At 49.5% G+C, this 17,201-nt stretch overlaps 2 protein-coding genes across 3 annotated transcripts in view; one reads left to right on the forward strand and one right to left on the reverse strand.

Moving 5' to 3' along the window:
* FILIP1L (filamin A interacting protein 1 like) overlaps window positions 1-2,487 on the forward strand; it is a 342,688-nt gene extending 340,201 nt beyond the window's left edge. The window contains exon 6 of one of the 2 annotated variants that reach the window (XM_075335146.1): window positions 2,201-2,487. In XM_075335146.1, the coding sequence (XP_075191261.1) occupies window positions 2,201-2,377 (177 nt within the window). In that variant the 3' untranslated portion in view covers window positions 2,378-2,487. The remainder of the gene's footprint in view (window positions 1-2,200) is intronic. The other variant, XM_075335147.1, reaches the window with a different exon arrangement.
* The window catches only part of CMSS1 (cms1 ribosomal small subunit homolog), a 410,349-nt gene extending 395,685 nt beyond the window's left edge, over window positions 1-14,664 (reverse strand). The window contains exon 1 of the mRNA XM_075335148.1: window positions 14,509-14,664. Within this exon, the coding sequence (XP_075191263.1) occupies window positions 14,509-14,569 (61 nt within the window). The 5' untranslated portion in view covers window positions 14,570-14,664. The remainder of the gene's footprint in view (window positions 1-14,508) is intronic.
* Window positions 14,665-17,201: the final 2,537 nt, after the last annotated feature.

The raw sequence follows: 17,201 nt of genomic DNA on the forward strand, positions 1-17,201 counted from the left end.
CGTTGGGCGAACTCCGCTGGGTCCGTTGCTGCGTCGTTTTGACGCATCCATTATTTTTGTGGTGTCAACAGATGCAACGGATCTGTTATTTCACAGTAATCCGTTAGCTGATTCCTGTGAAATAACGGACCGTTGCATCCGTTTGGCGTCTGTCTAACGGAATCCGTCGGCTCTGGTTTTTTTTTCTTTTTTCATTTTTTTTCATTCTGGGCATGCTCAGTAGAAATTAGCGGAATCCAGCAGCGGATTCCGTTGTTAAGCACTTAGCAACGGAATCTGCTACCATAGGGAAACATTGAAAATTTTAACGGAAGCAACGGAATCCGCTGGTCGGCGTAATTTTGACGCAAGCATTTAACGTTACATTCAGCGTTGCTTCCGCTCGGCGGAAGCAACGGAGCGTCGGCCAAACGGAAGCAACACAGGTACTTTTGGCACAATCCGTCATCAATGCAAGTCTATGGGAAACAGCGGAATCCGTTAATGGATTCCGCTGTTTCCCAAGACAGCGGATTGCGCCAAAAAAAAAGCAACGCAAGTGTGAAAGTACCCTTAATAAGAAAGGATTCTTTATAGTTATAGCAGTCAGACTGCGGAATGTCTGACAGCAAAAGGTTATTATAGTAAATACTAACAACAAATGGTATTATGTATAATCTAGAGATAGAGACTGGAGAACTGGGGGAGAAAGGTTGGACGTGATAGACCAGTGACATGGATAGCAGCTAATCAGTGCGCACAATGGGCTCAATACAAGAAACCTGAGGGGTGTTTGCCCACTCCAGGTCTCCGTGTGATTTTCGGTTCTCTGCTCACCGACGTCACGGCTTCATTTTGATGATGGTTTTTCATAGACAGCAATGAAATCCCGATGCAACATAATGGACACAACTCCCGTCAACCCCGAGGGGTCGGCTCACAAGGGCGGGCATGCTGCCTATTTTTTCAGAAAGATTTGTGGGCAGAAAATCCGCTGCATATCACAGTAGCAGCAAAGTGAAAACCTTTGCAATAAAAAAACTGCAGCATGATAGTGTGAGTGCAGAATTTCCCCATTTGCACTGCTTCTGTGTGAACGCGCCCTTGTGCTTTATGCACACAGACATTCCATTTTGCATGATTAATTATAGGACACCTACAGAAACGCACTTCTCCTATGGAGTATGTCTCCGGCACACAGTCTGGTAAGGCTGAACAGTACCGAGACATGCAGGACTGAGAAACACTGTGCAGCCTCTGTGCCACATACCTAACGTCTTAAAGGGAATCTGTCACTAGGTTTTTGCTCCCCCATCTGAGAGCAGCATAATGTAGGGACAGAGACCCTGATTCCAGCGATGTGTCACTTACTGAATTGTTTTCTGTCATTTTGATAAAATCACTGTTTTCTCTGCTACAGATCTAGCAGTTATACAGAGCTTACAAATATGCTCGACTACTTGCAGCACACCAAGTAGTCCTGTAATGATAATCTACTGCAGATTAAACAGTGATTTTATTAAAACTACACTAAGCAGCCCAGACAGTGACACATCACTGAAATCAGGATCTCGGTCCCTGCAACATGCTGCTCTCAGATTAGGTGGCAAAAAATCTGGTGACAGATTCACTTTAAAAGGCACAGCAAAAACAAGTTGAATAGATACGTAACAGAAGAAAAAAATTAAAAGGGGTATTCCCATCTCAATATGTAGTCGATGTAATAAGAATAATAGTAGCTAATACCTCCAATTAGAAATGTAGTATAGTTCTCTTGATTCGTTACGTCTTACCTCATGTGCAGGGCATTGCAGCTTAGGTATTCCTGGTTACGACCATGAGCAACTGTCACTAAGAGTGGCCATAACCATGGATACCTAAGCTGCAATGCCCTGCACATGAGGTAAGAGACATGGCTATATCAGGAGAACTATACTACATTTCAAATATTTGCTATTATTACATCTACTACATATTGGGATAGGATCTTGGAGATGGGAAGAACCTTTTAAGGCTAGCAAGATTTCTAGGCAACCATTTAATTTCTGATCTGTGGCCTCACAGATAAAAGCCCTGGTTACCCAATGCAACAATAAAAAAAAAAAAAAGACATACACACAGACCATTACAAGCGATATCTTACATCATATGTAGCACATTGGTCTAAGAAGACAGGAAATTCCTATATAAATCACAATGTGTTTCTTGTATTCTGTTACAGGTGTCAGAAGAGGCATCTCCTGGCAGCGCGCCAACTCGGATTCCTAAACCCAAAGCCTGGACCATGTCCAAACTACCTATTAAAAAGCCAGCAGCAAATGGGATAAATGGTGAACAGACGAGCAAGGAGAAATTCCAGAGACCGGGGTGTAACCTCCAGAGTGCGTCCAGGAGGTGACCCCAGGAGCGAGGCAGCCATTGCACTGAACCACGATGAAGGAGACTGGCATCACCGATTCTTCCTCATCCCTCTGTATATTGCTTAGTAGAGTCTAATGTATGTGTGTGATTTCTATGGATTATATTTTTTAAGAAAATAAATAGTTATCAATTCCCTGAGACTGCAATATCATTCACTTCAATAGAAGCGGATCATCAGTGCCCAAAAACAGGCAGCGCACAGCGAATGGAGCCATGGCGTCCCGGCTTCATGCACGGTTAACTTCCAGGTCATTTTGATTCAATCCCTGGTTTATCTGCTGCAGATCTAGCAGCTGTCTGAATGCTGAGCTGTGTATCACTCCACTCACAATAATGAGTAGCAGCTTTCTGTGTACACTGTGCATAGGCAGAAATCTGCTAATCAGTGATGGGGGAAGACTATACAGAGCAGTTGACTAGGAGGGATGAGACACCTATGATAAAACACTGATTTTATTGAAACAGCAACAGACAGACTAGTAAGTGACACATCGGTGAAATTAGGGTCTCGGCTGCAACCTCAGATTACATGGTAAAAACCTGCTGACAGATTCCTTTTAACCCCTTTACTGAATGGTCCAAGAAACAAAATGAGATGTGTCCGTTAGGCTGTGGCCACACTGGGATTACTGTGATCTCCTCACATGACACTTGGCTCACGCTGGCAGTACAGCAGGAGCCGAGTGTTATGTGAGTGTCCCTGCGACTGAGGTCCGATCGTGCGAGCGGTCCTCAGCTGTGGAGGAGCGGGCCTCAGCTACGGGCGACGGACCGGCACTGAGGAGGGGAGCGAGGGATTTATCTCCCTCTCTCCTCCGTAGCCGGCTATTGCCATTCTCGCCCTGCACTCGCATTACACCAGCGTATTGCGAGTGCAGTGCGATGTTTCTCTCACCCCATAGACTTGAATGGGTGCTAGAGAAAGAGTCTGTTTTCTCGGTCCGATTAGGGGTGAGATAATAATCGCTCATGGGCGCTGGCACATAGGATAATAGTGGTCCGAGTGGAATGTGATTTTTTTATTGCACTCCACTCGCATCGATTTCCATGCCGTGTGTCTTAGGCCTTAATCAGATGGCACTCAGCCATTCAAGTCTAGCTTGTGAAAAAAATAAATATTCGGACCGCACTCAGAATAGTCCAATCTTCCTGGACTGACAGAATGGTGGAGATGGAGAATTTTTTTTATTTTTATTCTTTTTATCTGAATCAAAAGGGATCACACTCTGATCAAACTAATGAAACTCAGATCAGAGACTTATCAGTATAATCAAACCATTTTTCTTGGATGGAAAAATCCAGTCATGTAACCCTAACCTAAAAGGAATCTGTCAGCAGGACGTCACCCCCACAAACTACACCCCCACAGGACGTCACCCCCACAAACTACACCCCCACAGGACGTCACCCCCACAAACTACACCCCCACAGGACGTCACCCCCACAAACTATTAATACACGTGCATGTAGCTCTTTTAGTAGCAACGTTACACGGAGTTTATATTGATCTGTAAACGAGGCTGTGGCGCTCTGCACTTCCCAAGCCGCCATCACTCCGGTCTTCAAAGCCTGAAGCAGTTAACAGAAAGTGAAAAAGATGGAACACAGCAAGTAAAGATGAGTGAACCTTTGGGTTTCAGGTTCGGAAACAGACTTCCAAAGAAGCAGTTCGGAGTTTGGGTTCGAAGTTCCGGTGAGTTACGAGTGCAAACCACTGAAGTGAACAGCGCTGAGCATGGGTGTGAGTGATGCTCAGTCCTGTGCAAGCTGCGTGCAGTGTTTCAATGGCTCACATGTGGGGTAAAATCAGCGTGATCAGATGTAGTGCACACACACAAAAAAAGAACATTTTACTTACCCCCCCGCCAGTATTCTGCTTATGGCTGGCAGTATGTGGGTGGGGCCATGAACTGCCCAATTACTGACTTCCATTGAGGTTTGGATCAAGTCGTGGTCTTAAACAGAAATTTATTAAAGTTTGTTTGTACACTGGGTACGGAAAGTATTCACACCCCTTTTCATTTTTCACTCTTTGTTTCATTGCAGCCATTTGCTAAATTAAAAAAAAAGTTCATTTTTTTCTCATTAATGTAAACTTTGCACCACATCTTGTCAGAAAAAAAACAGAAATGTAGAATTTTTTGCAAATTTATTAAACAAGAAAAACTGAAATAACACATGGTCATAAGTATTCAGACCCTTTGCTCAGACACTCATATGTAAGTCACATGCCGTCCATTTCCTTGTGATCCTCCTTGAGATGGTTCTACTCCTTCATTGGAGTCCAGCTGTGTTTAATTAAACTGATAGGACTTAATTTGGAAAGACGCACACCTGTCTATATAAGACCTCACAGCTCACAGTGCATGTCAGACCAAATGAGAATCATGAGGTCAAAGGAACTGCCCAATGAGCTCAGAGACAGAATTGTGGCAAGGCACAGTCTGGCCAAGGTTACAAAAAATTGTTTGCAGTACTCAAGGTTCCTAACCGCACAGTGGCCTCCATAATCCTTAAATGGAAGAAATTTTGGACCACGAGAACTCTTCCTAGACCTGGCCATCCAGCCAAACTGAGCAATCTTGGGAGAAGAGCCTTGGTGAGACAGGTAAAGAAGAACCCCAAGATCACTGTGGCTGAGCTCCAGAGATGCAGTAGGGATAAAGTTCCACAAAGTCAACTATCACTGCAGCCCTCCACCAGTCGGGCCTTTATGGTAGAGTGGCCTGACGGAAGCCTCTCCTCAGTGCAAGACGTATGAAAGCCTTTATAGAGAACGCAGAAAAAAAAAAAACACATGAAGGACTCCTAGACTATGAGAAATAAGATTCTCTGGTCTGATGAGATGAAGATAGAACTTTTTGGTGATAATTCTAAGTGGTAAGTGTGGAGAAAACCAGGCACTGCTCGTCACCTGCCCAATACAATCCCAACAGAGAAACATGGTGGTGGCAGCATCATGCTATTGGGGTGTTTTTCAGCTGCAGGGACAGGATGAATTGTTGCAATTGAAGGAAAGATGAATGCAGCCAAGTAAAGAGATATCCTGGAAGAAATTCTCTTCCAGAGTGCTCTGGACTTCAGGCTGAAGGTTCACCATCCAACAAGACAATGACCCTAAGCACACAGCTAAAATAACAAAGGAGTGGCTTCAGAACAACTCTGTGACCATTCCTGACTGGCCCAGCCAGAGCCCTGACCTAAACCCAATTGAGCATCTCTGGAGAGACCTGAAAATGGCTGTCCATCAACGTTCACCGTCCAACCTGAGGGAACTGGAGAGGATCTGTAAGGAAGAATGGCCGAGGATCCCCAAATCCAGGTGTGAAAAACTTGTTGCATCATTTCCAAGACGACTCATGGCTGTACTAACTCAAAAGGGGGATTCTACTCAATACTAAGCACAGGGTCTGAATACTTAGGACCATGTGATATTTCAGTTTTTCTTGTTTAATAAATTTGAAAAAATTTCTAAATTTCAGGTTTTTTTCTGTCAAGATGGGGTGCAGAGTGTACATTAATGAGAACAAATGAACTCTTTTGGAATTTACCAAATGGCTGCAATGATACAAAGCGTGAACAATGTAAAGGGGCCAGAATACTTTCCATACCCACTGTATAAGTAAGACTGTGAGCGTGCTACAAAGGATCATATGTTTTGTGGACTAAGTGTTCAAAATCCAGAGCCAGGAAATGTAATGATACATAAAACACTATGGATGCTGGGATATTAAGCTCAATTTGTTAAGCCTTCTTTACACGTTGCAATTTCGCATACGATATCGTATGTGATTTGCAACGCCCCCATCGTATGTGCGGCACGTTCAATTTGTTGAACGTGCCGCACAAACGATTAACCCCCGTCACACGTACTTGCCCGTCCATACGACCTCGCTGTGGGCGGCGAACATCCACTTCCTGGAGTGGGAGGGACATTCGGCGTCACATCGACGTCACGCGGCAGCCGGCCAATAGAAGCGGAGGGAAGGAGATGAGCGGGACGTAAACATCCCGCCCACCTCCTTCCCTCCGCATTGCCGGCGGGAGCCGCGGAACGCAGGTAAGATCTGTTCAATGTTCCCGGGGTGTCACACACTGCGATGTGTGCTGCCTCGGGAACATTGAACAATCTCATGTGCAATTCGTCAGGATTCAACGACGTGTATGCTATGAACGTTTTACCGTTCAATCGCACGTAGCTGTCACACACTATAATGTACCTTACGATGTCGGATGTGCGTCACTTACGACCTGACCCCGCCGACACATTGTAAGATATATTGTAGCGTGTAAACCGGGCTTTAGACTTTCAGATTTGACATAAGATTTGATTAAAGGGAATCTGTCACCAGGTTTTCGCTCCCCCATCTGAGAGCAGCATAATGTATAGACAGAGATCCTGCTTCCAGCGATGTGTCCCTTACTGAGCTGTTTGTTGTCATTTTGATTAGATCACTGTTTTTCTCTGCTGCAGATCTAGCAGTTATACAGAGCTCATGAATATGCTGGACTACCTGCAGCACGTCAAGTAGTCCTGTAATGATAATCTCCTGCATATTAAACTGTGCTTTTATCAAAACTACACTAAGCAGCCCAGTAAGTGACACATCGCTGGAATCAAGGTCTCTGCTCTCAGATTAGATGGCAAAAACCTGGTGACAGATTCATTTTAAAGGGATGAAAAAACAGAGCCCAACAGAACATTAGTGTTGGAGATGTAGACGGAGTACAGAGTTTTACTATATATAATATTATCTGCTGCCATACTTTAAACTAAACCTTTTAAAAAGGACCCATCACTAGGTAAAAAGTGATCAGTTTTTCCTTATATTTTATTCCCACTGAATATTCAATTTTTTTTTGTTTTTTAAATCTGCCTTACAATTTCAGAAATATGAGCCTTTAAGTTTGTTTTTGTGGTATTAACCAAGAGAATGTGGCTCACAGGCTAATAATGCTTTCCCCAGTGTACGTGACCCAGTGAGAGCTCTCTGGTAATGCCCGCTTGCACTTAAGAAAATAAATTTAAAAAAAAATAATTAAACTGTTTAAATACCAAATATTTTGAGTGCTAATATTTTGGCAATGGACAGGTGAAATAAAAAAAAATAATTTATTCACTCTGCAGCCACTATTACATAGTTTATCTAACGCATCATAAATAAACTGGGTAAAAGCAGCTCCTCATCTTCTTGAGCAGACAGTGGTGAGTGTTTGTTTTTGCCACCACTAGGTGGCACTCACTGCATGATTTCTTTCTTTTTTTGTGTGCATGCAGTAGCGCTATCTCCCTGTGCAATGGGCTCCCTCTAGTGGCAAATACGGGTATTTAAAATTGTTTAAAACAATTGTCAGCTTTTCTCTCCCACACTGGTACGATTAACCTTTTATAATACTAAACAATATAATATTGTATACAGCAATTACATTAGATATTGTCAAGTATTAACCATTAACGGGCCAAAGACCTTCAGGTATATGAAATATTTACCCTTTACCACCCCGAAACCACCAAAGATATAGTATATCGATATTAAGGATGTTGCCTTACAAAAAAGAAAAAAAAGACAGCGTATGGAGGAGAAAAATCTCTTAACCTGCCCTGCCCTTCCCAGCCGGGGGGAAGGCTTCCAGATAAGGCTAGTTTCACACTTGCCTTTTTTTCCATCAGTTGCAATCCGCCTTTTTGGAAAACAGCGGAATCTGTTAACGGATTCCGCTGCTTCCCGTAGACTTGTATGGACGACGCATTGCGACTGATGGCCCTGCGCTGCATCCGCCGGCCGACGCTGCATTGCATCCATCGGGCGGAAAGAACGCAGCATGTAGCGCTTTTTTGCGCTTCCCAGAGCGTCAAAAAAATGCAATGTGCTGGATTCCGTCTGCGTCCATCATTTTTATAATGGAAGCCTATGGCGGCGGAATCCGGCAGGATCTGTCTTTACACATGTGAGCATGCTCAGTTGAGTAAATTGCCGAGAAAAAAGCTACAACAGATTCTGTTTTGCAAGATCCGTCGCATCAGTTGTGCCACTATATGCAACGCATCCGTCACTCAACGCAATGCGACGGACGCCGCACAACGCAAGTGTGAAACTAGCCTACCAAATTAGGTAAAATTCAACTGCTCTAACCCTCGTGCATCCAGAGCAAGACACTGCACAGGTCTCTGCCATTCTCCGGAGACCTGACCACTGAGACCTGTGATTGGCTGCAGCGGTCAGGTAACTGGATGGGAGCATCTGTCGTGCCGTAACCTACCAATCACAAGCCAATAGAAAGCTCAAAGTAAAAACAGTTACAACATATATTATTATTTTCATAAATCAATGATACAAGAGAAGAAGCTTTATAATATGTTATCAGGGCAATCTGCCTGTCCCCACAGTGCGGCCCCTCACCTCCCGACACTCACACTCACAGCTTCAGGGCTTATTTACACAGAACGAATCAGATTTTTGACATTGCATTTACAAGTTGTTTTTTTTCTTGTATTTATTGACTCGTGGTGCAGCATGTCAAATTGTTGAGACTTTTTACTGCATTTTTCACCAATAAGATCAATGAGACTGAGCAGAAAAAAAATACATAGCATGAGATCGGCAGACCCCAGAAGTGGGAACCCCTCCATCCCCTCTGAAGGCAGGACGTCAGTATGGAGGGGCCACACGGCATGGTGCAGCCCTGTTGTATCCTGAGCAGCCACACTGTGCAAGGGATAGCATAGGGGATCACACTGTATGCTGGGAGGCACTACTAAGGGCGCACTTTGGGTAGCACTGTATGCACACAGACAGTGCAGTCAGTGCTTTGTTATATTATTGCTTTGCACAGCTCCTGCTCCCTGGTGTGGGGCGCTGCAGTCTGCACAGCTCCCGCTCCTTGGTGTGGGGCGCTGCAGTCTGTGCACGGCTCCCGCTCCCTGGGGTGGGGCGCTGCACCCTGTGCACGGCTCCCGCTCCCTGGGGTGGGGCGCTGCACCCTGTGCACGGCTCCCGCTCCCTGGGGTGGGGCGCTGCACCCTGTGCACGGCTCCCGCTCCCTGGTGTGGGGCGCTGCACCCTGTGCACGGCTCCCGCTCCCTGGTGTGGGGCGCTGCACCCTGTGCACGGCTCCCGCTCCCTGGTGTGGGGCGCTGCACCCTGTGCACGGCTCCCGCTCCCTGGGGTGGGGCGCTGCACCCTGTGCACGGCTCCCGCTCCCTGGTGTGGGTCGCTGCACCCTGTGCACGGCTCCCGCTCCCTGGGGTGGGGCGCTGCACCCTGTGCACGGCTCCCGCTCCCTGGTGTGGGTCGCTGCACCCTGTGCACGGCTCCCGCTCCCTGGTGTGGGGCGCTGCACCCTGTGCACACCTCCTGCTCCCTGATGTGGGGCGCTGCACCCTGTGCACACCTCCCGCTCCCTGGTGTGGGGCGCTGCACCCTGTGCACGGCTCCCGCTCCCTGGTGTGGAGCGCTGCACCCTGTGCACGGCTCCCGCTCCCTGGTGTGGAGCGCTGCACCCTGTGCACGGCTCCCGCTCCCTGGGGTGGGGCGCTGCACCCTGTGCACACCTCCTGCTCCCTGGTGTGGGGCGCTGCACCCTGTGCACACCTCCTGCTCCCTGGTGTGGGGCGCTGCACCCTGTGCACACCTCCTGCTCCCTGGTGTGGGGCGCTGCACCCTGTGCACACCTCCTGCTCCCTGGTGTGGGGCGCTGCACCCTGTGCACACCTCCTGCTCCCTGGTGTGGGGCGCTGCACCCTGTGCACACCTCCTGCTCCCTGGTGTGGGGCGCTGCACCCTGTGCACACCTCCTGCTCCCTGGTGTGGGGCGCTGCACCCTGTGCACGGCTCCTGCTCCCTGGGGCGGGGCGCTGCACCCTGTGCACGGCTCCCGCTCCCTGGGGCGGGGCGCTGCACCCTGTGCACGGCTCCCGCTCCCTGGGGCGGGGCGCTGCACCCTGTGCACAGCTCGTGCTCCCTGGGGTGGGGTGCTGCCCCCTGTGCACAGCTCCTGCGCCCTGGTGTGGGGTGCTGCACCCTGTGCACAGCTCCTGCTCCCTGGGGTGGGGTGCTGCACCCTGTGCACAGCTCCTGCTCCCTGGGGTGGGGTGCTGCACCCTGTGCACAGCTCCTGCTCCCTGGGGTGGGGCGCTGCACCCTGTGCACAGCTCGTGCTCCCTGGGGTGGGGCGCTGCACCCTGTGCACAGCTCCTGCTCCCTGGGGTGGGGCGCTGCACCCTGTGCACAGCTCCTTCTCCCTGGGGTGGGGTGCTGCCCCCTGTGCACAGCTCCTGCGCCCTGGTGTGGGGCGCTGCACCCTGTGCACAGCTCTTGCTCCCTGGGGTGGGGTGCTGCACCCTGTGCACACCTCCTGCTCCCTGGGGTGGGGCGCTGCCCCCTGTGCACAGCTCCCGCTCCCTGGTGTGGGGTGCTGCACCCTGTGCACGGCTCCTGCTCCCTGGTGTGGGGCGCTGCACCCTGTGCACAGCTCGTGCTCCCTGGTGTGGGGCGCTGCACCCTGTGCACACCTCCTGCTCCCTGGGGTGGGGTGCTGCCCCCTGTGCACAGCTCGTGCTCCCTGGTGTGGGGTGCTGCCCCCTGTGCACGGCTCGTGCTCCCTGGTGTGGGGCGCTGCACCCTGTGCACGGCTCGTGCTCCCTGGTGTGGGGCGCTGCACCCTGTGCACGGCTCGTGCTCCCTGGTGTGGGGTGCTGCACCCTGTGCACGGCTCCTGCTCCCTGGTGTGGGGCGCTGCACCCTGTGCACACCTCCTGCTCCCTGGTGTGGGGCGCTGCACCCTGTGCACACCTCCTGCTCCCTGGTGTGGGGCGCTGCACCCTGTGCACACCTCCTGCTCCCTGGTGTGGGGTGCTGCCCCCTGTGCACAGCTCGTGCTCCCTGGTGTGGGGTGCTGCCCCCTGTGCACAGCTCGTGCTCCCTGGTGTGGGGCGCTGCACCCTGTGCACGGCTCGTGCTCCCTGGTGTGGGGCGCTGCACCCTGTGCACGGCTCCTACTCCCTGGTGTGGGGCGCTGCAATCTGCGCACAGCTCCCGCTCCCTGGTGTGGGGTGCTGCACCCTGTGCACAGCTCCTGCTCCCTGGTGTGGGGTGCTGCACCCTGTGCACAGCTCCTGCTCCCTGGTGTGGGGTGCTGCACCCTGTGCACGGCTCCTGCTCCCTGGTGTGGGGCGCTGCAGTCTGCGCACAGCTCCCGCTCCCTGGTGTGGGGTGCTGCACCCTGTGCACAGCTCCCGCTCCCTGGTGTGGGGTGCTGCACCCTGTGCACGGCTCCTGCTCCCTGGTGTGGGGTGCTGCACCCTGTGCACGGCTCCTGCTCCCTGGTGTGGGGCGCTGCACCCTGTGCACGGCTCCTGCTCCCTGGTGTGGGGCGCTGCACCCTGTGCACGGCTCCTGCTCCCTGGTGTGGGGCGCTGCACCCTGTGCACGGCTCCTGCTCCCTGGTGTGGGGCGCTGCAGTCTGCGCACAGCTCCCGCTCCCTGGTGTGGGGCGCTGCACCCTGTGCACGGCTCCTGCTCCCTGGTGTGGGGTGCTGCACCCTGTGCACGGCTCCTGCTCCCTGGTGTTCGGTGCTGCACCCTGTGCACAGCTCGTGCTCCCTGGTGTGGGGTGCTGCACCCTGTGCACGGCTCCTGCTCCCTGGTGTGGGGTGCTGCACCCTGTGCACGGCTCCTGCTCCCTGGTGTGGGGCGCTGCAGTCTGCGCACAGCTCCCGCTCCCTGGTGTGGGGCGCTGCACCCTGTGCACGGCTCCCGCTCCCTGGGGCGGGGCGCTGCACCCTGTGCACGGCTCCCGCTCCCTGGGGCGGGGCGCTGCACCCTGTGCACAGCTCGTGCTCCCTGGGGTGGGGTGCTGCCCCCTGTGCACAGCTCCTGCGCCCTGGTGTGGGGTGCTGCACCCTGTGCACAGCTCCTGCTCCCTGGGGTGGGGTGCTGCACCCTGTGCACAGCTCCTGCTCCCTGGGGTGGGGTGCTGCACCCTGTGCACAGCTCCTGCTCCCTGGGGTGGGGCGCTGCACCCTGTGCACAGCTCGTGCTCCCTGGGGTGGGGCGCTGCACCCTGTGCACAGCTCCTGCTCCCTGGGGTGGGGCGCTGCACCCTGTGCACAGCTCCTTCTCCCTGGGGTGGGGTGCTGCCCCCTGTGCACAGCTCCTGCGCCCTGGTGTGGGGCGCTGCACCCTGTGCACAGCTCTTGCTCCCTGGGGTGGGGTGCTGCACCCTGTGCACACCTCCTGCTCCCTGGGGTGGGGCGCTGCCCCCTGTGCACAGCTCCCGCTCCCTGGTGTGGGGTGCTGCACCCTGTGCACGGCTCCTGCTCCCTGGTGTGGGGCGCTGCACCCTGTGCACAGCTCGTGCTCCCTGGTGTGGGGCGCTGCACCCTGTGCACACCTCCTGCTCCCTGGGGTGGGGTGCTGCCCCCTGTGCACAGCTCGTGCTCCCTGGTGTGGGGTGCTGCCCCCTGTGCACGGCTCGTGCTCCCTGGTGTGGGGCGCTGCACCCTGTGCACGGCTCGTGCTCCCTGGTGTGGGGCGCTGCACCCTGTGCACGGCTCGTGCTCCCTGGTGTGGGGTGCTGCACCCTGTGCACGGCTCCTGCTCCCTGGTGTGGGGCGCTGCACCCTGTGCACACCTCCTGCTCCCTGGTGTGGGGCGCTGCACCCTGTGCACACCTCCTGCTCCCTGGTGTGGGGCGCTGCACCCTGTGCACACCTCCTGCTCCCTGGTGTGGGGTGCTGCCCCCTGTGCACAGCTCGTGCTCCCTGGTGTGGGGTGCTGCCCCCTGTGCACAGCTCGTGCTCCCTGGTGTGGGGCGCTGCACCCTGTGCACGGCTCGTGCTCCCTGGTGTGGGGCGCTGCACCCTGTGCACGGCTCCTACTCCCTGGTGTGGGGCGCTGCAATCTGCGCACAGCTCCCGCTCCCTGGTGTGGGGTGCTGCACCCTGTGCACAGCTCCTGCTCCCTGGTGTGGGGTGCTGCACCCTGTGCACAGCTCCTGCTCCCTGGTGTGGGGTGCTGCACCCTGTGCACGGCTCCTGCTCCCTGGTGTGGGGCGCTGCAGTCTGCGCACAGCTCCCGCTCCCTGGTGTGGGGTGCTGCACCCTGTGCACAGCTCCCGCTCCCTGGTGTGGGGTGCTGCACCCTGTGCACGGCTCCTGCTCCCTGGTGTGGGGTGCTGCACCCTGTGCACGGCTCCTGCTCCCTGGTGTGGGGCGCTGCACCCTGTGCACGGCTCCTGCTCCCTGGTGTGGGGCGCTGCACCCTGTGCACGGCTCCTGCTCCCTGGTGTGGGGCGCTGCACCCTGTGCACGGCTCCTGCTCCCTGGTGTGGGGCGCTGCAGTCTGCGCACAGCTCCCGCTCCCTGGTGTGGGGCGCTGCACCCTGTGCACGGCTCCTGCTCCCTGGTGTGGGGTGCTGCACCCTGTGCACGGCTCCTGCTCCCTGGTGTTCGGTGCTGCACCCTGTGCACAGCTCGTGCTCCCTGGTGTGGGGTGCTGCACCCTGTGCACGGCTCCTGCTCCCTGGTGTGGGGTGCTGCACCCTGTGCACGGCTCCTGCTCCCTGGTGTGGGGCGCTGCAGTCTGCGCACAGCTCCCGCTCCCTGGTGTGGGGTGCTGCACCCTGTGCACGGCTCCCGCTCCCTGGTGTGGGGTGTGGGGTGCTGCACCCTGTGCACGGCTCCTGCTCCCTGGTGTGGGGTGCTGCACCCTGTGCACGGCTCCTGCTCCCTGGTGTGGGGTGCTGCACCCTGTGCACGGCTCCTGCTCCCTGGTGTGGGGTGCTGCACCCTGTGCACGGCTCCTGCTCCCTGGTGTGGGGTGCTGCACCCTGTGCACGGCTCCTGCTCCCTGGTGTGGGGCGCTGCAGTTTATACACATTGTGTGAGCCCCGCTCAGTGCACACTAAATCAACATTTACAAACAAAAAAATAAAATAAAAAATAAAATATGATTTGGGGCGTGGCTAGCGTATTCATGGGTGTGGCTTAGTAGTAACTTCTCATTGGCCGCTGCACTTTCCCTTCTCTCTGCGCAGCCGCATGTGGCTCTGGATGAGCCGTCTGCGCCACTTATCACTATGAGCCCGTATAATGGCGCGGCTTCCTACCTGCTGCAGCTGCGTCACCGGCTGCCTCCTCCCACCACTCGTCTCCCAGATCATCGGCCATGGCTCTCCGTTATCCGCTCTCAGATCCCACAACTTGGACGTCACCAAAGAGTTCACGTTCAACTCAGATCCACGTGTGTGTGTGTGGGCGGGGCTACAGATCCAAGCCTCGATTCGGAAAATAACCACGCCCCTCCCCACGCAGATTGGTTACCACGATGTACCTTTTATTTATTTTTTTTACAATTGACTTTATATCTTCATTTACTTGGCTAAAGACGTGGAAGGAGGAAAACGCCAATTACTTTCTATTATTTTGTAAAATAGTAATAAATTGTATCGCTATGATGACACAGATGACAATGTACAGTATATAATACACTGATCAGTAATATAATGTACAGTATATAACACACTGATCAGTAATATAATGTACAGTATATAATACACTGATCAGTAATATAATGTACAGTATATAACACACTGATCAGTAATATAATGTACAGTATATAATGCACTGATCAGTAATATAATGTACAGTATATAACACACTGATCAGTAATATAATGTACAGTATATAACACACTGATCAGTAATATAATGTGTATAATACACTGATCAGTAATATAATGTACAGTATATAATACACTGATCGGTAATATAATATACAGTCTATAACACACTGATCAGTAATATAATGTACAGTATATAACACACTGATCAGTAATATAATGTACAGTATATAACACACTGATCAGTAATATAATGTACAGTATATATTACTGATTAGTAATATAATGTACAGTATATAATACACTGATCAGTAATATAATGTACAGTATATAATACACATCAGTAATATAATGTACAGTATATAATACACTGATCAGTAATATAATGTAGTGTATAATACACTGATCAGTAATATAATGTACAGTATATAATACTGATCAGTAATATAATGTACAGTATATAATACACTGATCAGTAATATAATGTACAGTATATAACACACTGATCAGTAATATAATGTACAGTATATAATACACTGATCAGTAATATAATGTACAGTATATTATACACTGATCAGTAATATAATGTACAGTATATAATACACTGATCAGTAATATAATGTACAGTATATAATACACTGATCAGTAATATAATGTACAGTATCTAATACACTGATCAGTAATATAATGTAGTGTATAATACACTGATCAGTAATATAATGTACAGTATATAATACACTGATCAGTAATATAATTTACAGTATCTAATACACTGATCAGTAATATAATGCACAGTATCTAATACACTGATCAGTAATATAATGTACAGTATATAATACACTGATCAGTAATATAATGTACAGTATATAACACACTGATCAGTAATATAATGTACAGTATATAATACACTGATCAGTAATATAATGTACAGTATATAATACACTGATCAGTAATATAATGTACAGTATATAACACACTGATCAGTAATATAATGTACAGTATATAATACACTGATCAGTAATATAATGTGTATAATACACTGATCAGTAATATAATGTACAGTATATAATACACTGATCGGTAATATAATATACAGTCTATAACACACTGATCAGTAATATAATGTACAGTATATAATACACTGATCAGTAATATAATGTACAGTATATAATACACTGATCGGTAATATAATATACAGTCTATAACACACTGATCAGTAATATAATGTACAGTATATAACACACTGATCAGTAATATAATGTACAGTATATAACACACTGATCAGTAATATAATGTACAGTATATATTACTGATTAGTAATATAATGTACAGTATATAATACACTGATCAGTAATATAATGTACAGTATATAATACACATCAGTAATATAATGTACAGTATATAATACACTGATCAGTAATATAATGTAGTGTATAATACACTGATCAGTAATATAATGTACAGTATATAATACTGATCAGTAATATAATGTACAGTATATAATACACTGATCAGTAATATAATGTACAGTATATAACACACTGATCAGTAATATAATGTACAGTATATAATACACTGATCAGTAATATAATGTACAGTATATTATACACTGATCAGTAATATAATGTACAGTATATAATACACTGATCAGTAATATAATGTACAGTATATAATACACTGATCAGTAATATAATGTACAGTATCTAATACACTGATCAGTAATATAATGTAGTGTATAATACACTGATCAGTAATATAATGTACAGTATATAATACACTGATCAGTAATATAATTTACAGTATCTAATACACTGATCAGTAATATAATGCACAGTATCTAATACACTGATCAGTAATATAATGTACAGTATATAATACACTGATCAGTAATATAATGTACAGTATCTAATACACTGATCAGTAATATAATGTAGTGTATAATACACTGATCAGTAATATAATGTACAGTATATAATACACTGATCAGTAATATAATGTACAGTATATAATACACTGATCAGTAATATAATGTACAGTATATAATACACTGATCAGTAATATAATGTACAGTATATAATACACTGATCAGTAATATAATGTACAGTATATAATACTGATCAGTAATATAATGTACAGTATATAATACACTGATCAGTAATATAATGTACAGTATATAATACA

The sequence above is a fragment of the Anomaloglossus baeobatrachus genome, chromosome 2 (genome assembly GCF_048569485.1).
Source record: "Anomaloglossus baeobatrachus isolate aAnoBae1 chromosome 2, aAnoBae1.hap1, whole genome shotgun sequence".
NCBI classification, from domain to species: domain Eukaryota; kingdom Metazoa; phylum Chordata; class Amphibia; order Anura; family Aromobatidae; genus Anomaloglossus; species Anomaloglossus baeobatrachus.